A 27,373-nucleotide genomic window follows, 5' to 3' on the forward strand; every position below is an offset into this window, starting at 1 on the left:
ACTTGCTTTTTAAACTTACCTGTAAGTTTCAGGTTCCAAACCAACAAAAATGCGAGTATCAACACCAAGGAAACCCATGCTTGGTGCAGAAACAAAGGCAGAAACGATGGTTATTGACCACTGTATCCGACAAATCGGTCTCCAGTCCGACAAACCAGATAATAAGGCAATTATTGAGGACGGAACTGCTAATCCAGTTATCAACAGGTCGGCCAAGGCCACATTTACAATGAAACTGTTTCCTAGATAAGGGATATAATTAACTTGGAGAGAGTAATAAATCGAAAAGAGAAAAAGAAGATTAGCTAAAAGCAAACCTAAAACATAAATACACATTCAGTTTCTGTTTGGTTCTACTCTGTATTAAAAATTGTATTTGCCCAGGTATAGGTCCATTTCATATTGGGATTATACAAACATGGATGTTTAACCAGTTCAAAAACATGACTAGCTGATTGTAGTGACGATTTGTTAGTGTATAGGTGAACATGACACTGGCCAATGCCGTGACATCCGATTTTGACTTCGGAGGGCACAGCCAATCAAATTTTTCTTAAAGATTGTTTTTATTGGTTGGGTTTAACTGAATTTAAATCATTTCAACCTTCCATGTTCGCTGCATCAACTTCTTGATGCAAACTAAGCTTATACGCTGTTGCCAAGTTTGCATCCAGAGATGAGGTAGGGGGTTTGAAGCCCCTCCCGCCGAAATATCTGTCCGACTCGTAAAAACGTAAAAAAAATGAATATAAAAAGTTTGATGCGTTTTTTAAAGTTTTTTGTACCCCCCCCCCCCCCCCCGACAAAATCTTGTATACATCCCTGCCTGTTGCACACTGAAGTGATTCTTTTCCAAAAAGTCGTATCACAATTGGAAATCCAACACCATTCCTGAAAAATATATATGTTTTTTTTTTCAGCTTTTATGTTTCTAAATTGGATTATGGCCGCGGATTTTTTTGTAGAAACGCCAAATTTCGTTTGATAAATATGTGTTTAGTGTGTTTTATTTAGAACAGTCATGTTGTTACATTTCACCATTCGGGTCTTCCTTAAATATTATTTAATACTCTTAAATCAAGGAAGATAAAAAGATTGTCTATAATTGTGAAGGAACTGGAAGTGACTGGAGAACCAAGGTATCAAGGGTCCCATGCTAGGCCCTTCAGCTTTTCAGCCTGAAAATCTTTGCATAGTTATAATTTCGAAAAGGTGCAACATCGCCTCAGACTTTTAATCACCAGCTTTGTTAAAAGTTAAACACTTTTTGTGAAATACTCCTTAATTTTTTTTTTATTTTGGATTTTCAAACAGCTATACTAGCTTTGAATTTGTAATAAAAAAAAAGTCAAATACCACTAAATACCAACTTAGGTGGAAATAACACACTTTTTTATTTGCATTTAGCATTGTTACTTGGGTATTTGCCAGCGGTCAAATAATTTACCCTAGGAACCCAAGAACCAGTATTTTCCCTGAGGGCTAAGAGAAAATGAAGAGTTAGTGGGAGAACCTGATTCTAAAAAACAAACAATTTTATCATAAAACTTAACACAATAATGTGCCAGAAAACAACTGAGGAATTTATTGAAAAATTATTGAATATTTGAAGCCGATTAATAAACGCGGTCGAGGCCGAAGGCCTCGACCGCGTCCGTTGATTTTGAATTCAAGTTATCAAGTATTTGCAGTAAGTTGCATCAAGACATGGCTAATAGTAGACAGAGAAAAGCCAAGACAGATATTCCAAGTAATTGAGAGGCAAATGTTTAAATGGCTGGGGTACGGGTAAATGGAAGGAGTATGCATGACTCTCTTATTGGACACATACTTGTTTGTTAGTTTTTTTTTTAGTAGTACCACATTCATTCATAAGTTAAACTGAACCCATGAATAATTCGCTACTTGTCATAATAAAAAATTATGATGCCTCAAGGTCTTGCCTTCTCGTTTAAAAATATGTCGCTTATTTTATATTCAGTTAATATATAATCCAAAGAGTATGTTTAATCTAAAATGTTTTTCTCGTATGTAATATGAAAACGGTATATTGCAAAAGTAAGAAGGAGTAGAAACCTACAGCTTGAAGTTTAGCAGAGGGAGAACTTAAAGAAAATTATAGTTAAAACAGATAGATCAGTCCTACATTCTAAGCAGCAGAAGTGCACCTTAAAGTAATTAAAAACCAACTATCCCAATTCAATAGCCTTTAATGTATCGAAATTCTATGTTTTCTCAAGACCGGACAAGATCCTTGTTTAGTTACCCAGTAAGGTCAAATCAAATAATAAAAGGGGCATTTTCGGACTAAGATTTTTTAACTCTTGAATTATGGAAATAAATTATAAAGAATTAATTGTAGATGAATTCTATATTGTACAATCACATAAGGTAGGGAAAAAATAAGAGGGCTATTAGGAATTTTGACTTAGATGGTTTGTCATGTTAGAAGGTAGTATTCGTGAGGAAGTATGGTAGGGAGGTAGCGTTGTAGGGGGCATATGTGGTATGTTTATAATATGAAAACTGATATTAATTATAGAAGAATTATATATTGTACAGTAGTATAGGGTAGAAAGGGACGAGGAGGACAAATTTCATTTTTGAATTAGATGATTTGTTGTACTAGAGGGTAGTAGTGCGGGAGGGTGGGAGGAAGGTAGCATTATAGGGGGGATATGTTGAATATGGAAATTGATATCGTTGAAAGAGTCTGGTTTGTTGTTTGGCTGTTTTGCTCCGCTTTTTATTTTTCCTTCTAATTTATTTTTGTTATTTATTATTATTTTGCAGTTGAGGCGGTGAGAAAAAATTGCTAAAATTAGGGAAAAGTGAAGGTGAACAGGCGATGTTGGACGACGAGAAGATTGATCAAGTGGACGGCTTCACTAATTTAGGTAGCTTTTTTAGTAAATTAAAAAAAAAACAAGTTTTTTTTAACTGAAAGCAAGGAACGACGTTAAAACTTAAAAAAAACAGAAATTATTCCGTATATGAAAGGGGCTGTCCCCTCCTCAACGCCTCGCTCTTTACGCTAAAGTTTTCATTTTTTTAAAAAAGAGTTGTGAGAAAGTAAAACTTTAGCGTGAAGAGCGAGGCGTTGAGGAGGGGACAGCCATTTCATATACGGAATAATGTCTGTTCGTTTTAAGTTTTAACGTCGCTCCTTACTTTCAGTTAAAAAAACTTTTTTTTATTTAATTTCTGAACATTTTTGAATTAATGCAGGTTTTGATTTTGGCTCACCGTACATGAATAACTAAAACAAAATTTGAATATTAATTTTACTTTTTTTGGTTAAATGGCTTTCTCGAAACTTGTTTAATTTTATTTACGAACGTTTTTATTAGTAATAAATATACGTAACTTACGAATTAACTTACGTAACGAACTTCTATATTCATTAATTTTTTAATACGTATATTAGAGGGTTCGAACCCTAGTCAATACCTTGCTCTTTAAGCTAAAGTTAGAATTTTGTTCCAATTCTTTAAAAATGAACCCTTAATCACAAATGCCGTTAATTAGAATAAATAGCTCTTATGAAAGTACTAAAAAATATGTGGCTTAAAGAGCGAGGTATTGACTAGGGGGTGAACCTAATCATATACGTAATATTTTCTGTCGTTTTAAGTATTGATGTTGCTCCTTACTTTCAGTTGAAAAACTTGTTTTTTTATATATACGAGATATACATGTTGCTCGTAATTTCTGATCTTTTTTAAAATAATATTGGGAAATCCGGTGCCCCTTTCATAGCAATGTCCCTTCCCCCATGAAAACTTCCTTCATGGAAAAATCATCCCACATAACCTCCGACCCCCCCCCCCTACCAGAAAAAATCCCCTCTGAAAACGTCTGTATACTTCCCAATAACCAATACTATATGTTAACATTGGGTAAAGTTCATAACTTTCAGCCCTCCCCCCAAGGACCTCGGGGGATTAAGTCATCCTAAAGGACATAATTATCATATTTTCGATCATGTTGAAGAAAATGGCTATGTCAAAATTTCAAGTGACTTTGGAAAAAAATGAGCGTGGGAGGGGGCCTAGTTGCCCTCCATTTTTTTGGTCACTTAAAAATGGCACTGGAACTTTTAATTTCCGTTCCAATGAGCCCTCTCACGATATTCTAGGACCACTGGGTCAATACGATCACCCATGGGAAAAAAAACATCTTTCTTCTGCCGTGATCTTTCTTCTGGCAAAAAATGCAAAATTCCACATTTTTGTACATAGGAGCTTGAAATCTCTGCAGTAGGGTTCTATGATACGCTGAATATTATGGTGTGACTTTCATTAAGGTTCTATAGCTTTTAGGGGGTCTTTCCCCCTTTTTTTGAAAATCAGCCAAGTTTTCTCAGGCGCTGAACTTTTGATAGGTTGCACTAAACTTGATGAAACTTATATATTTGAAATCAGCATTAAAATCTGATTTTTTTTTATGTATCTATTGGCATCAAAATTCCGTTTTCTCGAGTTTTGGTTACCATTGAGCCGGGTCGCTCCTTACTTAAAGTTCGTTACCACGAACTGTTTGATATGGTGGGTGCGGGGAAGATGTTAAAAGTAGGATAGCCAAGGTCCAGGGTGTTATTTCACATTTGAAAAAAGTTTTAAAGAATTAAGAATATAAGTCTGCGAACCGAGATTAGAATATTGGAAGCTACAATGATGACAGTGGTTAAGTATGGTTATGAAGCCTGGGCGCTCCGAAAGGCAGAGGAGGATTTGCTAGAGGTTTTTCAGAAAAATTGCCTACGAGTTGATTTTGAGTACCCCGCTGACCGACCGTATCTCAAACAGTAAGCTGCACGGAAAATCAGTAGCGTAATTTCGTAAAAATCGGAGGGAGGGGGCAAATTTGGAGCATATCTTCCAAGTCAAATGACAATGAAAAATGAAAAATGAGCCCCATAGTACCAAAAAGGCAAAGGTATACTGAAGAAATCTACTATGTTTCTGTGGATGCTTGAATTATGTAGGCCTATTTTAGTTTGGCGAGATTTTGATTACACTAAATTTCAGCTGGAGGGGAGGGGGAACTTCCCCCTCCCCTGCCCCATAGCAAACTACGCCCCTGCGGAAAAGTCTCACTTTCTTGAGGTAAAATGAGAGAAAGGTTTAGATGGCTAGTACGCGTTCTGCGGATGAAGGATGACAGATTGCTTAAGATAGTCCTTGTCGGCCATCTTTCTAGAACCAAACGAAAAGCAAGTCGTTCCCAAATGAGGTGAGGGTTGTTGCAAGCGGTTACCACCAGCTCAAGAAACCAATCCACGGCAGGGGTAAGAAAAAAAGATCCATGTTTGTCCATGTTTGTCACTGTTGACAAAGATACGAAAAAAATTGCCGCTCGCGACGCTTCGTGTCACTCGCAGGTACGGCTTTTCGATGACATACATCTTCGTTCATATAGATCCAACGCAGAAACGCACGTTTTGCATTTTTTTTTTCTTGTCGAATGCGCTGGAATATTTCCACATATCTGGCAAATCAGCAAAATGTAGAATGTTCCGTCATTAGGGAGAAACATTGAGTAAATGCAAAAACCGTGAGATGGCATCTGTGTGCACCGAGAGTACAGCTAAGTTCTGACCAGAAGTACATAAACGTAACAGAAGTAAGAAACTGCCATAAGCGCAATGCTGGTCTCAAATCAGGCTATACCCTCGCGTCCGTTTTCTTCCGGCTGATTTCTTCGTACGAAAAGATAGGCGATTCAGCCGGAAAAAACCGTTTGCTTGAAGAAACGTGGGGGGTCTAGCCTGATTAGATGCGCTCGACTTTCTTACTTCTGTTACGGTTATTTACTTTTGGTTCTGACAGAGCGGGTTTCCGATTCGCGCCCCGACTCGACTGTTTTGCAAATTGGAGATAAATGACATTCTGTTGCTAGGTAACGGGAATAGGAAATTGTTGTGATTTCCCTCTCTGCTGCTAGAAGTATTGTGGAGCGCAAGAATGAAAAGCTGACTGTCCTTGTGCCTTGAACAGAACTTAATCGATTTACGACATTTGGAAAATACAGAATAAAAATTATTTATGCATTCTACATTCTATAACCAGTATTCAAGTTCCAATCAGGTATGGTCTATTCGTAAACTTCAAATAATATTTTCAAATAACGATAACGAACTTCAAATAACGACAAAAAACATTTAAGGTTCACGGCGAACACATAAGGAAGGATTGTTTCTGTTCACGACGGTACTTCCTTTCTCTCTCTTTTTCACTTCCAGCATCGAGCACGCCTAAATCGGGGATATCCCACTCATGTGGAACCAGGACATACTGATTCACTCTCATGAGTGCCGGCAAAATTTCTGGATCCAGCTGGTTTCTTAGAGGTGTTTTATTCAACTTAAGCAGCGAAAATTGTCTTTCCGCTGCTGCTGATGAATGTGACAGAGACATAAGTATCTGCATGAACGCTGGCAGCGCACTGAACATGGGGTTGTCACCAGCGTCAGTGAGCTTGCCAAGCTCACACCAAAATGCCCCTGTTTTTTTTTGCCAAATCGCCCAGAGAATCACGGATAACTTTAAGCTTCTGCCAGTCTCTGTCGAGTTGGGTAATAGCAAAACTTACGGTAGCAAAAAACCCTGAGTGAATTCCTACCAAGCTATTGATACGGTCACTTACCGCTACCTTTGGGTCAACGCCCTCCAGCTGAACTAAAAGCTCGCCACTGGAATCGACCCTTCTAATGACTTCCTCACACAGTCTTTGGTAAAAAATGACACACTTATTTTTAATGGAAATCAACTTGTGACTAAAATCCGTGTCTCCACTCATTCCTTCACAGAGTGCCAGAAACTTGGGCCCAAAGTAAACATTTTCGTAAGGTCTTGGATTGTTCGTTGACCGCACGTTTATTTTGAATGGGTCTGTTCTGTCTACAACTTCCTGTTTAATGAAGTTCTGCATAATCTCCTTCAATGTTTCCCGGGTTTTCTTCATGATTTGGTGAACCCTGACACTTTCACTTTGAAATTCAAGGTTTAACTTGTTCACGACAAGCAATATATACACCAGAAAGAGGTAAAAAAGACGAAGCTTTAAATTCCCGTGTCCCTCGTGAATTCTCGCAGCGGTGGGAATGTTATCAGCGACCATACTCTGAAAATAAATTTTCAGAGCATCCCACTGCTCAAGCAACCTCTTCACGACTCGCTCCATTGCTATCCAGCGTGTCTTCGACGGGTAAAGTATTGCGTGTTCGGCAACTTTTAAGAACTTCTGACACTCAGCAAATTCACTTTTCCTTTTTTGGGCTATAAGCAACAAAATTGTACACGTCGTGAGCCAATTGTACTATTTCAGGATCTAGAACATCGCAAGCAGCGGCCGAACACAGAGCAAAAGAATGGCAAGTGCACCCGAAAATTTCGAGCCACGGCACATCTTTTTTTAAAAGCAAAGCCAGACCCGCTTTTTTACCGAGCCTCACACTTGCATTATCAGACACAGAACCAATGAGGTTGACTAAAGGGATATCTCTATCGCGCATAGCTCTCCTGTACAGCCATTTCCAGCTTATCTTGGTGGAGGCAAAAGCAGGGGTAGAATTTTTTTTTGTTTTTAGGCATGGATAAAACGTTAGAACTTTTCAAAACAAATCATATTCCAGAAGTTTTTAATTTCTCGGACTTCTTCAGCACGTCAGCTGGTCCAGGTGAGCTGGAGATGGAGCGCCATCTATGGCCACAGATGTAAGAGCAATGAGACAGTTGGTCCGCCAATCCATTTCGTCTCGCCGTAAAGATTGCTTTCCTGAGCGACGCCAATTCCATTTCATGTGAAAAAAAATCTCTGTTCTTGAAAAATCCATGTTTTTTATTAAAAAATCCGTATTAATCGGAGGCACTTCCTAAATCCATGTCAGGGGTTGAAAAATCCACATTTTCATGGATAAATCCATGGCGGTGGCAACCCTGGTTGCAAGGAAAGATTGAAGGAAAATGGAAACTACTTAGGAGGTGAAATGAAGGAAGCTCTAAATAGATTTGGATGGAAGAGGAGCATACGTAGCTGTGTTGGTCTCAGGCGGCATGGCGGTGCAGTGAATTGTCATTAGTAGCAGTAGTAGTAGCAGTAGCAGGTGCATAGTTGATTTCCCGTTGCTCTTGTCTATGCTAAGCATTTCTTGGTGCCGTGCATTTGTGTGCATTGTTCTTTTCTTAAATATAAATATTAGGGTTTGTAACACGCCAAAAAATGTGACATTTATTTCTTAATTCCTTTTTTAAAAAGCTCCTTGAAAAAAAACAGTTTAACTCAGAATTTTTAAGATACTTTTCGTCTTAACATCTGCTGGATAGCATTAAATTAGTTGCAATAAAAATCCAAATTCTTCAGGGTTTCTTCGCCGTCTAGAATACAAGCTTTCTGACAAAAAAAAAAAAAAAAAAAAAAAAAAAAAAAAAAAAAAAAAACCGACAAAACCGATTTTGGATTAGTTTTTGGTTTATCTTTATTGAAAACTGCGAATTCAAAGAGCAATTGCTAGAAACTTGATTATTTTTGGTTGCAGGGAATGCATTACAATGCTAGACAGCTGTTGATGCTTCTTATTTATGCCTAAGCAATTTCAGTGAGTATTTACTTCATCTTCCCTCATATTTTCATCTGTAGTGAAAGTAACAACTGTCTTTGGAAAAAGGATTTTGAAATTTTATAATTTTAGCGAATAGACTAGAGAGGAAATGCAACTTATTTTGTGTTTTTGTAAATGAGATGGAGTATTTTCAAAGAAGTGTTTCATTTTCAAAGACCATCTTTGTGCTGAGGAGTTTTAACCCATATGGAAAAACGATTATTTCTAAAAGTATTCACACATGATAGGTATAACTGGGACCACAAGTCAGGGTGTAAGCACACATACAAAAAATAATCATAATAAAAAAATTGATATAAACCTCTCAACATCTGGAGTAAACTAAAAAATATTCTATTGTTTATGTTAAATTGTATATTATCTGGTCTATGATAACGTAGTAAATGTACTTGTATTTAATATTTCTATTCTGCCGTGACTTTTTATGCCATGATTTGACTTTAGTGTTATTTTAAAGGGTCGTTATTTTACAAAAATTAATTTAAAAAACTTTTTCCACAAAATAAGTTTTTTTTAAAAAAAGTAAAGAACTCCATCAAATCAAAAATGAACAAAAAAAGAACCAAATAATTTACCAAGCATATAACTACCACAAATGAGCATCGATAAATAAATGAAACCCAAAACGAACAGAAATTACAATAAACAACCGAGTCAAACTCAAAACCAGCAGAAATTAACATGAGCAGGGTTCAAAACCCCTATGGTTTCTAAAAGCCAGAATATAATTTGTAATTTACTGAAAAAATTCAAATGAATGTGCATTGTCAGTTTAATATACATATGCTAATATTTATTACTTAAAATCTTAATTAATTTTTGATTTCATAAAGTTATAAAAGTGAAAACCTTTAAAAGAATGTTTTCAGTAAGGTGCAATTTATATTCTGGCTTATAGAAAGCATAGGGGATTTTGAACCCTTCTCATGTTACTTTCTGCTCGTTTTGAGTTTGACTCGTTTATTTGTTGTAATTTCTGTTCACGCTCTTTCACGGCGTGGATCAACTTACACTCTTTTGATTTAGTAAAATATTCAGGGAGGAAGTAGTAATAGAAGTAGCCCCCAAAATTTCAGCTTAATACCCTCAGTCGTTCTTGGTATATTGCTGAGATGTCTTATTGGCAAACAGCATACAAACAGTGCGTTTTGATTTGGTTTTAAAGCAACATTTAGTTTTTAAGCATAATAGCCAAATTACATAGCTGTGGGGGGTTGATCTACCCAATAACCCTAGAGATAGCTGTCTTAAAATTTTAATTCGAAGTGTCTGGAAACTTATGAGCTAAAGAGGAGGGCTGATTACCCTCCAATCACTTTTGACTCTTAAGAGTGTACTAGAATTTTTATTTTCAATCAAATTAGCTCCTTCAAAATATCAATGATATTACTAGCTACGAAAGAGTACCGCTGCCTATGTCCTTATATGCCCTTTTAATACCTGTATGCAAATAGTTTTGTCGTTCAATTGAAACTCCTCATAAACGTTCCCTAAAAGTTTCAACTTAGTGCCCTTAGTGTCGTTAGTTACGTTGACCGTAGAAGCAGCATTATATGCATACACAGTGTCTTCTGTCTAGTTCAAAATCCACAACTTATGAAGGTACGAAGGTGAAATTTTCAGAGAATATTTCTATTGTATGGATGACAACCTACCATCCGTATGCAGGTTGTCAAAAGGGAATACCAGCAATAACTTAGGAACAGTTTCGGTTCTGAAATTAAAACTTACAACGCTTGTTGTGGGGGATGTTGAACTAACAAAAAGACAACATTTGCATATAATATTGCTGCTTCTACTCCTACAACTACTGTTACTGCTACTATTATTATTACTGTTACTACTACTATTGCTACTAAAGCTAAAACTACTACTATTAACTTCACTCCTAATGCTGCTACTATAACTACTAGTGCTACTGCTGCGGTTCTGGTGCGGTTCTGAAATTAAAACTTACAACGCTTGTTGTGGGGGATGTTGAACTAACAAAAAGACAGCATTTGCATATAATACTGCTGCTTCTACTCCTACATCTACTATTACTACTACTATTATTATTACTGTTACTACTACTATTGCTACTAAAGCTAAAACTACTACTATTAACTTCACTCCTACTGCTGCTACTATAACTACTGGTGCTACTGCTGCTACTAATAAACCTAAGGGTAATAAGGCGAAAATTTTGGCCAATACTGTAACTGTACTAAAATAAATCGAAACACACTATGCCCATACAGGTTGTCAAGAGGCCGTATCAGCAAAGCTTCAGGACTGGTTGATTGTATTAAGTTCAGCGCATCAGAGAACCTTACTGTAGAGGTTTCACGATCCTATCTGCAAAAATATGGTTTTTTGTTTTTTTTTTTTCAGAAGAAAAATTTCGGATGCGTGTTTATTTTTTTTTATTTTTCCCAGGGGTGATCGTGACCAAGTGATCCAAGAATGTCGCGAGATGGTTCATTCAAGCGGAAATTAAAAATTCTAGTGCCTTTTTTTTATTAAAAAACAAAATTTAATTAAATTAGAAACTTGTTTTTATTTAAATTCCTCTAAAAACTACATTTTTATTGCCAATCTCAATGAATGCCAGCTATCCTAACCACTAGTATGCTTACCATTGTACCATCGGAGATTTATGAAAAATAAGTTACATGTAATCACATTGAAAAGGTTACTATTTACAATATGTTGACAAGATACGACCACGAGCTGTTTGACAAGAAATTCTTATTTTACTTTTGTTCTCAGTCCAGGATCGCTAAAGTTATCATTTAAACTGCAAAAATATTTATGGTCTCCGAGCAGTAATTTGAATCTTTCAACTCAAACTAGAAAATACCTTATAATTTTATAATTAGTTTTATTTTTTGTTAGGTTCTAACTACCCGACGCGGGAATTAGTGTGTATTTCCATACCAAAAAATTCAATATTTTTTTTTATTATCCGGGTTGCAGCGGTAGCTAGCAACCTAGTAAGAGACGATCACGTCCAATGTTAAGAAATATAAAAACCCCTAACTCCTAAGAAAAGAGTCAGATCAAAACAAAAATTACACCATTAGAACCACCTTGTCCAAAACCCCTATTAAGGAAACTTATCACGCTTTGGCTTGAATAACAAAGAAAATATATTGGCTTGAAAATCAAGAAAATTGACTTTAACCAAGTTATTCTCCACAAACGGGATATTTTTTTCTTTCCGCTTGATTTTCCTCCTCAACTAGCTGGGCACTGGAAAATCATAGAGAGCTGTATAATAGCTCATTTTAAAGGAAATTGCAACATCTAGTCACTTTTGTAATCAAAAATAAAATACTTTTTTAAAGTAGAATCAATTTTGTCAAAAAAATTGCATTTTTGATGTATTTTCATACTGATGTCTTTTCAAAGATATTTGAATTTTGAAGCAATCAAACAGTTTATTCTAATCTAGTAAGAGACGATCACGCTCCATAGTAAAAGCTACAATAGCCCTTAACTTCATTAATTAGAGTTAGATAAAAAAAAAATCAAGTACACTACTAGAACCGCCTTGTACAAAACTCCTGTATAGAAAACTTATTATTTCTTGGATTGACCAACAAAGAAAATATGTCGGCTTGAAAAACAAGAAAGTGGCTTGAAGTGCAATATTCTGCATCGACGACATCTTTTTTTCCTTTTTTTCTTTTTTCCTCATCTAGCTCGGTACTGGTAACCGCCTTGTACAAAACTCCTGTATAGAAAACTTATTATTTCTTGGATTGACCAACAAAGAAAATATGTCGGCTTGAAAAACAAGAAAGTGGCTTGAAGTGCAATATTCTGCATCGACGACATCTTTTTTTCCTTTTTTTCTTTTTTCCTCATCTAGCTCGGTACTGGAAAATCATAGAGAGCTGTTTAATGGCTCACTTGAAAGGAAATAGACGTATTTAAAAACATTTCATAATAAACAAAAAAAAAATCGGAAACAAAATGATTTTTTACAAGAAACCGTATTTTTATGTACAAGATTAATGAATGACGTTATAATTTTAGGTTGTAACCCTATATGGGGTAAAAAATAAATGCGATATTATAATGTTAGCTGTAATTACATCAGTACGGAATCGCTAATGTTATTATGCAAACTACAAAAATATTTATGGTGTCTGAGCAATAATATTAATTTTTTAATTCAAACTAGAAAAATTCCTGAAAATATTGAAATTAGTTTTTTTTTCTTTCCGGGTTGCAGCGGTAGCTAGCAACCTAGTAAGAGACGATCACGTCCAATGTTAAGAAATATAAAAACCCATAGTTCCTAACAAAGGAGTCAGATCAAAACAAAAAGTACACCATTAGAACCGCCTTGTCCGAAACCCCTGTATAGAAAACTTTCTGTCCCTTGGCTTGAACAGCAAGGGAAATATAGTGGCTTGAAAATCAAGAAAATTGACTTTAACCACGTTATTCTCCCCAAACGGGATATTTTTTTCTCTTTTCTTTTTTTTTGTATCCAGAGATAGCTTGGCACTGGAACATCGTAGAGGGTTGTTCAATAGCTCATTTTAAAGGAAATTAATTGGGTTTAAATTCTATAGTAACTAAAATAAATCATTTCTAAAAGAGAATAAATTTTTCCACCAAAAACTGCATTTTCGATGTCTTTTCACACTGCAGTCTTTCAAACATAATCGTATACCAGCGGTAAGATTTGAACCCACGCCTCCGAAGAGACTGGTGGCTAACACCAGTGCCTTGCACCACTCGGCCAGGCTGCCTCTCATAAATAAATATATATGTGAATTTGGGTTGCAGCAGTAGCTAGCAACCTAGTAAGAGACGATCAGTCTAATGCTAAGAAATATAACAAAACTCCTAAAAATAGAGTCAGCTCAAAACAAAAGTACATCATTAGAATTACCTCGTCTGAAACCCTACTAGATAAATAATGAATGTCATCATAGTTTTATATTAGAGCTATGACGTGAATAGAAAAACACGAAATTATATTGTTGTTTCTGATGACGTCATGAAATAATATCATTGCGCCATGACGTCAATAAAATCATTACGCCGTGACGTCATAATTACTAATTAAGAACGACAAAGATGTAAATTCTCTCATTCTGGATTAGATAATGGTTAGATCAAAGCAAACTATACGCAAGTTGAAAAAACAGTACTACACAAACAACAGAGATAGTAACTTGAAAAGAAAAAAGCAAAGGTATTCAACCGACCAGGCGTATCGAGAAGTATTAATTGAGAGAGCAATTATATTAAAAGGTTCAAATGTTGGAAGATTATAGATGTAAAAATTTTCCCACACCGGGAATCGAACCCGAGCCTGTTAAGTGAAAGTTAACTATCCTAGCCACTAGACCATATGGAACCATAAAAAAGTATGATTTAAGAGCCATATGCATATTATTATTTCACCATACCAATTATAATAAGGCCAAAACAAAATCGTCGACTTACAACCTTACTTTTGACACATTAGTTAAATCTTCATCAGGCTTAAAAAATGTTTTGCTAGTTTTATTATCAAATGTTCGAAGATTATAGAGTTAAAATTTTTCCCACACCGGGAATCAAACCCGAGCCTGTTAAGTGAAAGTTAACTATCCTAGCCACTAGACCATATGGAACCATAAAAAAGTATGATTTAGGAGCCATATGCATATTATTATTTCACCATACCAATTATAATAAGGCCAAAACAAAATCGTCGACTTGCAACCTTACTTTTGACACATTAGTTAAATCTTCATCAGGCTTAAAAAATGTTTTGCTAGTTTTACATGTATAATAAAGATCGAACTCTTCCCTATACTAACTTGCATACGCAACTTCACTATAGTTAAGATTACAGTATTTATATTATACATCATTATAAATTTTAAAAGGTTCAAATGTTCGAAGATCCGGGTTGCAGCGGTAGCTAGCAACCTAATAAGAGACGATCACGTCCAATGTTAAGAAATATAAAAACCCATAGTTCCTAACAGAGGAGTCAGATCAAAACAAAAAGTACACCATTAGAACCGCCTTGTACGAAACCCCTGTATAGTAAACTTTCTGTCACTTAGCTTGAACAGCAAGGGAAATATATTGGTTTGAAAATCAAGAACAGTGGCAGCTACTACAACATTCTGCCTAAACGGGATATTTTTTTTCTTTTTTTTTTCTTTTGTATCCAGAGATAGCTTTGCACTGGAACATCGTAGGGGGTTGTTCAATAGCTCATTTTAAAGGAAATTAATTGGGTTAAAAATCTATAGCAACTAAAATAAATTATTTCTAAAAGAGAATAAATTTTTCCACCAAAAACTGCATTTTTGATGTCTTTTCACACTGCAGTCTTTCAAACATAATCGTATACCAGCGGTAAGATTTGAACCCACGCCTCCGAAGAGACTGGTGGCTAACACCAGTGCCTTAGACCTCTCGGCCAGGCTGCCTCTCATAATTTGGGTTGCAGCAGTAGCTAGCAACCTAGCAAGAGACGATCAGTCCAATGCTAAGAAATATAAAAACCCAAGACTCCTAAAAATACAGTCAGATCAAAACAAAAGTACATCATTAGAACTACCTTGTCTGAAACCCTACTAGATAAATTAGAGCTATGACGTGAATAGAAGTACACGAAATTATATTGTTGTTTCTGAAGACGTCATGAAATAATACCATTGCGCCATGACGTCATGAAATAAAATCATTACGCCGTGACGTCATAATTACTATATAAGAAACGTCAGAACTGTAAATGTTCTCATTCATAATTAGATAATGGTTAGATCAAAGCAAGCTATACGCAAGTTAAAAAAACAGTACTACACAAACAACAGAGATAATATCTCGAAAAGAAAAAAGCAAAGGTATTCAACCGACCAGGCGTATCGAGAAGTAATAATTAAGAGAGTAAAACAAAACAGCAAGATGTGTTATCACAATGATGAAGATTATAGACATGCAAAAATTGAGACAGCCAAACAAAAGATCAAGGAACGTGTATGGTAATGATGAAGATTACAGAAAAGAAAGAATTGAACAGGCTAGACAAAAGATCAAGGAGCGTTATCACAATGATAAACTTTATAGAGAAGCAACAATTGAGACAGCCAAACAAAAGACCAAGGAACGGTATGATAACGATATAGATTACCGAAACAAACATAAGAAAAAAGTTGCTACCAGAATAATGGGTAGATACTGGGGTGACAAAAGCTATAATGAAAAAATTAAATTCTCTGCGAGGTTGTACCGAAGAACGCATAAGGACAAAGGGAAAAATTACATTCAGAAATACAAGAAGATGGCAAAAATGCAGGCTGATCTTCGTAAATTGAGAAACATTTTACGCATGATTTACCGGGATCACGAAAAGTATTCAAAATTAAAGATTAAAATTCTCTTTGAAAGAGCGGATGCTGTTGAAAAGTCGGCTAGAAATGCTTTGGCAAAGCTTCATAGCAATATCCAAAAGAAATGTTGTCAGTTTAATGAAAAGCTTCCAAGGTATGGACTGGCAACTGCGGAACAGTTTATAGATGCAATGGAAAATGTTCGACAACACAGTGAATATACAGAGGCGTACTTCTTAAAAAAATTCGTATATTAATTTTGGAAGGAGCAATTGCAGTTTATGTAGCAGCAATAAAAATATATATACAAGCATACCTATCAACAGTGAAGGAAAAGCAATGTTTTTCAATTATGGCGAAAACGAGCCTGTTAGGGTTATTAGTATATGTGTTTGTAAGACTAATGATTTAGAATAAATTCCTGGAACACCGACTCAAGAAAAAAGTATTTCTAACTGTGTTTTAAACAGTTCTTTTAGTTCTACTGAATATTTGGCAAAAAATTCTCTGTGTAGTAGAACAAACTGTCCTGAAAAGTACGAGACAACTATTGAAAAATGCTCTGAATCTAGATCTGACAAGGAAATTATGATGGCTGAAGTCACCTATAACAATCTGAGTAAACATTCAAAACCAAAAAATTGGGCAGCAGGTTACTTGGCAATGTCACCCTGATATCTGCAAGCTCTATCCGACAGATATTGAATTATGTCAAATTCTTTTTGATATCCTTGAAAATAATATAGCATTAAAATTTTCAACGGACAAAGTGGTTAATTTCTACCTTGGCGGCTTGGATTATTGTGAAATCAATTACAGGGACACAAGAAAGCATGGGCATTCGTTATACTGTAGCCCAAATGAGGGATGTCAGAGCTATTTGCGTTCTCTAAGGGCACTAGCTCCACATTTTCCTGTCTTGAACTGTTTCATTAATAGCGTATATAAGGCAGTATCAAAATGTAAGATTATACAACATATTAATCTACTAAAAGTCGAGGGGTCGTACAAGGAACTAAGTCATTATATAGAAGAAGTGTCAAGTAGACTCTGTCGTAATAATAGTCAAGACTTCATCTACGGTGATAGCAATATTAGAGTTTCTGTGGATGAAAATACAATAATAAAATTATTTGGTGAGAGCCTTGATAAGGTAGCTAACATCAGGGATGTATACCCCACAATATATTTTGACAGTTGCGAGCAGATAAAGACAAAATACCAATTGAAGAGTTTAAGATCCCTTTCAAATAAGAAAGGTTTTGATGTAATGATGGCCACGCTTTTAGAACACCTACAACAGGACATACCGAAAGATGACAGAGAACAGCTAATTCATTGTACAGGTTGGAAAGAGGATGTCATAGATTCATTCTCTGTCTGTGATTACTGTGCTGGGAAAATGTTGAAAAGTCAGGAGAATGTCCGATAAGTATTAAATAACCTTCATATAGACTGTACACCGGAAAGTATAAAGTGTTTAAATAATTTTGAAATGGCAATGATTCGATTTGTAATGCCTTGTCTTACGATCGTCAGATTAGGGCAGGTAACTGCATTGAAGAGACCTAGAACAGAACTTGTTGACGCTCTTAAGGGGAGAATAATATATCTACCTGTTGATGTGCAAGCAAATGCAGATATTCAGCCTGAAAAACTTCTTAACATTGATAGTTTTGTAGTCATTGTCAATGGTCAGCCTACTTACAACAAGAATGTTTGGACTGCACTAATAGATCTGAGAAAAGTCCATGAAGCACTGTTGTGTTTAAGAGAGAACAACCGTCTCTATAAAACAATACGTGCATACACCCTAGAAGATTTAAATAAAATACTTGAAGCACGTCTTGCTGAAAAAGCGGTTGGTGTTGATAATTTACCTGAAATACCGGAAGCTGCAATCCTTCAGAAACTGACAGAAAGTGCAAAATCTACATTGGTTGAACATTTTTCTGTCCAGCCTCTCAATTCAGAGGTTCCAAAAGACTTCATTGAAGATTTTAAGCAGATGAAAGATCTTGGTACCGACCAATTTCAAATCAAGAAACTAAAAGGTGAGAGCGAAGACTTATTTCAGGAAGAACTTGATCTAAAAGTGTTTCCAAATCTTTTCCAGAAAGGCAAATATGGCTTGCGTGACAAGGCAAGACCATTTCGGATTAGGAATGCAAAATATTTTAAATCAAGGCTTCTTAGCAGACATACTAAGTTTCGTCTTGACAAACAGTTTCCTTTTCACAGCTTCCAATTGCAAGAATTCTCTTACATCTGTAATAGCGTCGGTCATATGCTGCGGACTGTGAAACCAAATCAAAATGCTCGTCAATTTATAGACAGGCTTCATTCCCGTGATGGAGAGATGGAAATGACTTTGTTTTCCGTTCAATCAAAAATCAGAGGATCTCAGCAGTATTTTCAATCTCTTTCCTATAAAGTAAAGTCAATGATTGAGCAATTGGGTCCACCTACTTTGTTTCTGACAGTTTCATGTGCTGAGTGGTACTCTCCTGAATTTATTGACTATTTACGGACTGTCCATAAGAACTTACCTGGTGTAGACAAAATGACCCCAGCAGAGTTGACGTATCTAGATCCAACTGCAGTTTCCATGCACTTTGACAAAAAATGGACACCTATATTTAATGAGCTAATTTGTTCAAAGACAAATCCTTTGTTTGGTAAAATTAAGGATCATTTCTGGGGTATCGAGTATCAGAAACGAGGTGCGCCTCATGTACATTGTGAATTGTGGATTGAAGATGCTCCTATTATTGGGAAATCAACAGCGTCTGAAGTGATTCAGTATATCAATAGTGTTATAACTTTGTGAAATACCAAATAGATTGACTAGTCCAACTCTTCACAAACTGGTCAAAGACCATCAAGTGCACCACTGTAATAAATACTGTCAAAGCAAATATAAGAGAAAAAGAGGAAGATGGGTTACGTATTGTAAGTTTGGCTTTCCTCGTTCTACAAAGGAACGAACAGAATTATATGACATCCTTGACTGCTTGGCTCATGGTACAAACCGTAAAAAGCCAAGAAAAAGAATATATCATCTGCTTCGAAGAGATGACGAGCGTTATATAAATGACTATTCTCCTGTGTTACTTATTGCTAATCAAGCAAACATTGATGTTCAATATATTGGCCATTTGGGCTCTAAATTACCATATTACATTACCGATTACATGACAAAAGCAGAGAGTGTCGAAATAGAAGCAATGTGGGAGGAAGTAAATAACGCATGCAAAAGTCTTGGTCAACGAACTATGTCCTACTTGTTGAACTCCATAAAAACCCGTCAAGTTGGAGCAGTTGAAGCTGCTGATAGGCTTCTTGGTACTAAATTGTATAGTATTTCTAGGCAATTTAGATATATTGACCTTGCGAAAGAGAGCGAGGTGAAGAGGACACTGAGAAGGTATGAGGAGCTTGAAAAGCTTGCTAAAAACGATCCACAGAGTAGTGATTTGTACATTGCCCACTGGGTTATTGATATCTACCCTAAAAGACCGGAACATGTGGAAAATATCAGTCTTTTTCAGTTATTGTCTTGGTATGAACGGCAGCGTAATGGTACTGATGATAATATGATGTTAACTGACGGGTCCTTCTACCTCAGAAAAAGGCTTTTTACACCGTATATCATACAGCACAGAAAGGTAAACCCATTTGAAACGGACGAGAAGAAAAAGGCTTACTATGGAGATCTTTTAGAATTGTTTAAACCTTGGCGAAATGAAAATGAACTAGTAGTCAGTGGAAATAGCAACTACGAAACCTACTGTGTTGAAAGTGTAAACTATCCCGACATGGTAGCTAACCACGAAAAATTTGTTGTTAAGAGGAAAAGCGATATAAAATTTGAAGAAAGGGTCCGAGAACGTGCAAAAGAAATTCTGAAGGCAGAAAATTTTACAGTAAAGAACGAACCTTAGCCCATAGTAGCAGAAATAAGAATATCTAGGTTGCAGCGGTAGCTAGCAACCTATTAATTACATAATCCGGGTTGCAGTGGTAGCTAGCAACCTAGTAAGAAACGCCAAATTAAAAGATGATCATTAGAAAAGCAAACCATTGCTTATATTGGACTTAGTTAGCTGCCTGATTCTTTGAGGGTCGTCTCTTACTATTCCAAAGAAGAAAAAGCCGTAGGCTTTTTCCTGTTTGTAATAATACATTAAAAGATAACCATATGTGACGTAATGAGTGAATGCAATATTTATACACGTTCTTTCGACAATATTGCATTAAATTTTATGGTAAAGAACAACCTCTAACCCATAGTAATTAATTTAATTTTGAAAAGAATTATCCGGGTTGCAGTGGTAGCTAGCAACCTAGTAAGAGACGATCACGTCCAATGTTAAGAAATATAAAAACCCATAGTTCCTAACAGAGGAGTCAGATCAAAACAAAAAGTACACCATTAGAACCGCCTTGTCCGATACCCCTGTATAGGAAACTTTCTGTCCCTTGGCTTGAACAGCAAGGGAAATATATTGGCTTGAAAGTCAAGAAAAGTGGCAGCTACTACAACATTCTGCCTAAACGAGATATTTTTTTCTCTTTTTCTCTTTTCTTTCTTTTCCACAGATAGCTTGGCACTGGAACATCGTAGAGAGTTGTTCAATAGCTCATTTTAAAAGAAATTAATTGGGTTAAAAATCTATAGTAACTAAAATAAATTATTTGTAAAAGAGCATAAATTTGTCCACCAAAAACAGCATTTTTGATGTCTTTTCACACTGCAGTCTTTCAAACATAATCGTATACCAGCGGTAAGATTTGAACCCACGCCTCCGAAGAGACTGGTGGCTAACACCAGTGCCTTGGACCACTCGGCCAGGCTGCCTCTTATAATTTGGGTTGCAGCAGTAGCTAGCAACCTAGTAAGAGACGATCAGTCCCATGCTAAGGAATATAAAAACCCAAAACTCCTAAAAATAGAGTCAGATCAAAACAAAAGTACATCATTAGATCTACCTTGTCTTAAACCCTACTAGATAAATAATGAATGTCGTCATAGTTTTATATTAGAGCTATTATAATAAAGAACGACCTCTTGCCTATACTAAATTTTATAGGCCACTTAACTATAGTATAGGCTAGTACAGTTATTATATTTAAGGTCAATATATTAAAATTTTCCATTAAAAGACGATAATTGGAATAAAAACCCATTACATACATTTGATTTAGTTAGCTACTTGATTGTTTCAGGCTAGTCTCTTACTATTTCAAAGAAGAAAAAGCCGTAGGCTTTTTCCTGTTTGTAATCAATTAGAAAGAGTTTTACCTTTAAAATGAGTTATCCGGTTATATAAATTTACATTTTATTTAGTTAGCTACTTGATTGTTTGAGGCTAGTCTCTTACTATTTCAAAGAAGAAAAAGCCGTAGGCTTTTTCCTGTTTGTAATCAATTAGAGAGAGTTCTACCTTTAAAATGAGTTACGTAGTTACATTAAAGGACGATCATTTGAATATTATAATAAAGAACGACCTCTTGCCTATACTAAATTTTATACGCCACTTAATTATAGTATAGGTTAGTATTTCCACAAATAGCTTGGCACTGGAACATCGTAGAGACTTGTTCAATGGCTCATTTTAAAGGAAATTAATGGGGTTAATAACCTTTTGTAATTAAAACAAATTATTTTTAAAATAGAATCGGTTTTTTTACGAAAAACTACATATTTCATATTAAAGATAGATCAATGACGGCATAATCGTATACCAGCGGTAGGATTAGAGCCCGTGCCTCCGAAGAGACTGGTGACTAACACCAGCGCCTTAGACCACTCGGCCAAGCTGCCTCTCATAATTATATATGTGAATCCAGGTTGCAGAAGTCGCTAGGAAACTAGTAAGAGACGATCACGCCCAATGCTAAGAAATATAAAAACCCAGAACTCCTAAAAATAATTTACATTAAAGAACGAACTGTTGCCTATAGTGACTAAAGTATTAAAAAAATCATTATATAGAGGATGATGTAACACATATTTATCTTTAGATAAGATAGTATAATACAAAATAATTTTAATTATTTTCCTTAAGAATTCGTCACAGCTAAACATTTCTTATACCGGGAATCTAACTCGGGCCAACTGGACGAAAACCGACTACCCTAACCACTAGACAATATAGAATATATCAAAATATCTGATTAATGATGTTAATGTTAAATGGTGTATAAGGATCAGTCAAGGTAATCATAGGCAGTGCTTTTTCTTTTCCTTCTCAGACAGCTTTGCACTGGAACATCGTAGAGAGCTGTTTAATGACTCATTTAAAAGTAAATTGATGTGGCTAAAAAAATTTTGTAATTGAAGAAAAATATTTTTAAAAGTATAATCAATTTTGTACGAAAACCTACATATGTCATGCTAAAAATTTATCAATGACGTTATAATCGTAGGTTGTTGCCTGGTCGTCTCTTACTATTCCAATTTAGAAAGAGCCATAGGTTTTTTACCTGTTTGTAATTTCGCAGTATCCGGGTTGCAGTGGTAGCAGGGTATGAACAGTACGAGACAAACCTCAGAGAATCAAGCAGCCAAATAAGTCTATATGGCACCATACCTTAAAAAAAGTTTTAACAATCCGGGTTGCAGCGGTAGAAGCAACCTAGTAAGAGACGATCACGTCCAATGTTAAGAAATATAAAAACCCATAGCTCCTAAAAAAGGAATCAGATCAAAACAAAAAGTACACCATTAGAACTGCCTTATCCAAAACCCCTGTATAGTAAACTTTCTGTCCCTTGGCTTGAACAGCAAGGGAAATATATTGGCTTGAAAATCAAGAAAAGTTGCAGCTACTACAACATTCTGCCTAAACGGGATATTTTTTTTTCTTTTGTATCCAGAGATAGCTTGGCACTGGAACATCCTAGAGAGTTGTTCAATAGCTCATTTTAAAGGAAATTAATTGAGTTAAGAATCATTAGTAACTAAAATAAATTATTCCTAAAAGAAAATAAATTTTTCCACCAAAAACTGCATTTTTGATGTCTTTTCATGCTGCAGTCTTTTCAAAGATATTTGATTTTTGTATTACATTAAGGGACGATCATTGCAATAACAAACCATTGCAGACTTTGGAATTAGTTAGCTACTTGATTGTTTGAGGTTCGTCTCTTACTATTTCAAAGAAGAAAAAGCCGTTGGCTTTTTTCTGTTTGTAATCATATAGCATAGTTATAATAAAGAACGACCTCTTGCCTATACTAAATTTTATACGCCACTTAATTATAGCATAGGTTAGTAATTCAACAGATAGCTTTGCACTGGAACATCGTAGAGAGTTGCTCAATGCCTCATTTTAAAGGAAATTAATGGGGTTTAAAACCTTCTGTAATTAAAACAAATTATTTTTATTACATTAAGAAATTTTAATTATTTTCCTTAAGAAATCATCATAAGTAAAAATTTCCCATACGGAAATTGAACTCAAGCCAACTGGGTGAGAGCTATCCCAACCTCTAGACCATATAGGATATATTAAAATATCCGATTAATGAAGTTAATGTTATAATATATAAATGACGTTCGACTCCAATTTTAATGCTTACAAAAGCCGATTTCCTTTGAAAGTAACCCTTAAACAGCTCCCTGTGATGCTCCTCTGTTCTGCTAGCGGTGAAGAAAAAAAAGAAGCAAGAAAAAAAAGAGGATGCATGAGGGATATCTGTGTTAAAAAAAATCCTTGTTGCTCAAGGTGGGGGGCTGACAGTTTTCTACGTGATATTTTTGACACGGTGTTTATTTTAATCCGACATCATTTTCTAAGGTTTTCAGGCTATCTTTCAAAATTCAGGTAAATTTCTTTTCGCAATAAACTTTTACCACAAGGCTTAATAGAAATCAGAATTATCAATCCTAAATCGTCTGCAAATTGTAATTTTTCTCACTTCACAGTTTTTTTCTAACAGTATTTATAGTTTTTCGGTTACATGGATTTTGGTATTACTCTATTTTCTGCAATATTCTTCGTTCTATAGTAGGTAGAAGGAAATGCCACAACCATGGTTTCGACAACAGCTGATGGAATAACTTTTCCGTTAAGATTCATGTATATCACATATATTTTAAGTTAGCTTAACATAGGTCACTACACGAACAAATTCACAAATTTTCGAAATGCTGGAAGTTCTTCGCTTATATATATATATATATATATATATATATATATATATATATATATATATATATATATATATATATATATATATATATATATATATATATATATATATATATATATATATATATATATATATATATATATATATATATATATATATATAGCGCTCTGATCACTTGGACTCTGGAAAAGGGCATTAGAATGTCTGATTACCAATCCAATGAGTCTGTCCAAAGAATGTACGACCACCCTTTCTATAAGAACCTTATATGTCGACAGGGCATAACTTACAACCATTTCCCTGAGAGATGTATGGGAAATGAAACTCAGAGAGGAGAGAAACCAAACAAAATGAAAAATAAAGTCAAAAAAGGTGAAAAAACGAGGATTTTGTCAGCCAGTAGCGAATCATAAGGAAGACAAAATATAAGCAAATATTTCGACAAGGACCTCCGCCAAGTCGTCCTCAGTGCTAAACAAAAAGAAGAAAAAAAAACGAAAATCTAACCTTTCGAAGTTTACTTTTAAAAGACAGAACAGACACACAACTAAGACTAACAGACTAACAAACTAAGACTAACAAAACTGTTGTCTCCATATTTTCATTGGAGGTGTTAAAGGTAAAGATGAGCATGGAGAGGGGGGGGCTGGTTGCTCTCAAATTAATTTGACTCTTAAAAAGGGCACTATAACTTCCAATTTCAAATCAAATAAGCCCCATCTAAAGTTTAAAAGACCTTATATGCCAACACGGCATAATTTACAACCCTATCACCAGTGTGCTTGGGAGTTGTTTGACCCCTAGAGACATTATTATATGTCCTTTGAACTATTATTGAAAAAATTGCTATCTCATAATTTCAATCAGATGTGTTTCTGAAGTTAAACAACAATCCCTTCCATAATAACCTTAAGTGTCCCGCGGCAAAACTTACAACCCTCGCCCCTATACTCTGGTGGTTTATATCAACCTCAATCTTTAGACTATTTTGAATAAAATGACTATCTCAAAATTTTTTATTCGATGTATTTCGGGATAACACGACATTTTGGGGGAGGGGGGTTAACTGCTTTCTCTTCACTTTGACTCTTAAAAAGGGCACTAGAAAGTAAGATTACCAATCCAATGAGCCCCCTCCGAAGTATATACAACCACCCTTTCTGTAAAATACCTTATATGCCAGTAGAAAGGCCTTATTGAGTCGTGACATTACCACGTGGTTTATGGTTTTTGTCAGTGAGAATGAAAAAACATAATTTTTCTCACTTGAAAAACCAGGAATTTTCTCACTTTTATGGATGTTTTCATGGATGGTTATGTGTGTTGGTCGATTTATTTGATGTTTTTAATGGATGTCAACATCAAATTATGGATGTTTTATGGTTTTTGTCAGTGAGAATGTAAAAACAGAAACTTTCTCACATCTATGTCTGTTTTTATGGTTTTTGTCAGTGAGAATGGAAAAACAGGAACTTTCTCACTCTAATGGATTATTGAGTCTAATGGGGGCAGGTCAATGACACTTCCTTCATGTTGTTGCTCTAGGCAAATGTTATGAGTTTCCCGGAAACAGTTAGATCACGTGTTTCCTTCTCAGCCAATCAGAGAGCTGGTTACATAGTAGCGGCGGAGTGAATATAAAGAAAGGATTTTTGGCATATTTTTATTAGTCTGTGAATAGAATTCAAAGAAGTGAAAAGAACAGTTTTGACTTTACTCATTTGGATATATATTTGTGTTGATGGCGATGAGTGGAATGTTTACTCTATTAGAAGTTGATAGTGGAGTTGATGGTAATAATACAAGAGCACCAAGCACTGCGGTGGAAATTAAGAAAGAATCGCGGCTTTGTCTGGAATGGGATGCAGTATATGCAAGATATGTGATATCCTTGAGCAAATTTAAAATAGAAGATCAATTATGTTTCGCCGCAAAAGTTGATATAGCACATGTGAATAGACTTCAATGTGCTCTAAGTGCATTAGTGAAACATATCGAAGACAATAAACTCTATCGCTAATTGTACATGCATAGTATTATTGGTGTTGTTGTAATTATTCAATAAAATTGTTTCGAAATCGAAAATGTTCCCTTTCTTTTCTGGTCAGTCTAGAGTCAGCCGTCGGAGTGAAAGGACTGAAAAATGAATAAATTTGAGAAAGAGAGAATTAGATCAAATCAAGTGTTTATGAAAAAACATTTGATTTTGGATGACGATTTCCTCCAGTTATCTCTTCAATGCAAGATATTCTCTTGTCAAGGAACAATCGACAATATTATGAGGAGTGATTCCCCCCCATTGGACTATTGTATGAAACTTTTAAAATGTGATTCAAATGCCTATAGTCAATTTATTGATATATTAATTGGAACAAAGCAGAATCATATTGTGGATATACTTTTGAAAACATTGCCAATGGATTCAATGTAGATGGCTCCCCCGTCATTCGAAAGAGGTAACGTTACAGAGCTACTCCTCTCCACCATTCCTCCACCTTGAATTTATGGAGCGAGGACGCTTAGTTTCGTTTTAGCTGTGAGCGAGTTGACATCGGAAATCAAGAAATGTTCTACATATGTCCATTGTGCATGTACACTCTTGGCAGTTGGACTCAATGTGAAAATTGTACAATTATTGATGACTATAGTGAAAAGTGTAAATTATGTAATCCTTGCAAATTATATAGAGGTTATGCAGTACAAATTAAAGGATGTAATTCATGTCTTGAGGAGATGTGTGACTCTCACCCTAGAGGACACCTGTGCTCCAATTGTCACTATGATAAATGTGATCAGTGGGAGAATACTTACCCCGCTATGATTGAAAAGAGTCCTAAACGTGATTTTAGTTTATTTCTACGAAATTGGTATCATCGCGGATTTAAATTTTTCTGGGAAGAGGAATCAGGTTTACAATTCAACTGTTAGGCTAACAAGACAATTTGGTTTCAACGCCATTGTTGTGATGACACTGCCTATTATGACTATAAGCCAAGTGATTTTTATTTGGCAGTTACCGAATTTCATTCACCACTTGAAAATACTGTATGTGATATTGCTTCAAATAGACAGATTGAAACTCTCATATTTCATTATATGAAAGTAAATAGTATCGTTGACTATACAAAGACATACGACAAGAGTGAAGTTACATTTTACTGTAGAAAATGTTATAATGGCTTTGCCGTCAATCATGATCAATATACATTGAATTCAAATGATTTACCAGCATTAGTTTTTCTCGACAGTTGCA

General features: G+C 35.4%; 1 protein-coding gene across 1 annotated transcript in view; it reads right to left on the reverse strand.

The window, feature by feature from the left end:
- Window positions 1-27,373, reverse strand: part of LOC148946153 (histamine H2 receptor-like) — a 312,118-nt gene that overhangs the window by 140,206 nt on the left and 144,539 nt on the right. Inside the window, exon 3 of the mRNA XM_089097827.1 lies at window positions 20-242. Within this exon, the coding sequence (XP_088953953.1) occupies window positions 20-242 (223 nt within the window). The remainder of the gene's footprint in view (window positions 1-19; window positions 243-27,373) is intronic.

The sequence above is a fragment of the Artemia sp. Qi Xiang Cuo genome, chromosome 12 (assembly GCF_049724085.1).
Source record: "Artemia sp. Qi Xiang Cuo chromosome 12, ASM4972408v1, whole genome shotgun sequence".
NCBI lineage: Eukaryota > Metazoa > Arthropoda > Branchiopoda > Anostraca > Artemiidae > Artemia > Artemia sp. Qi Xiang Cuo.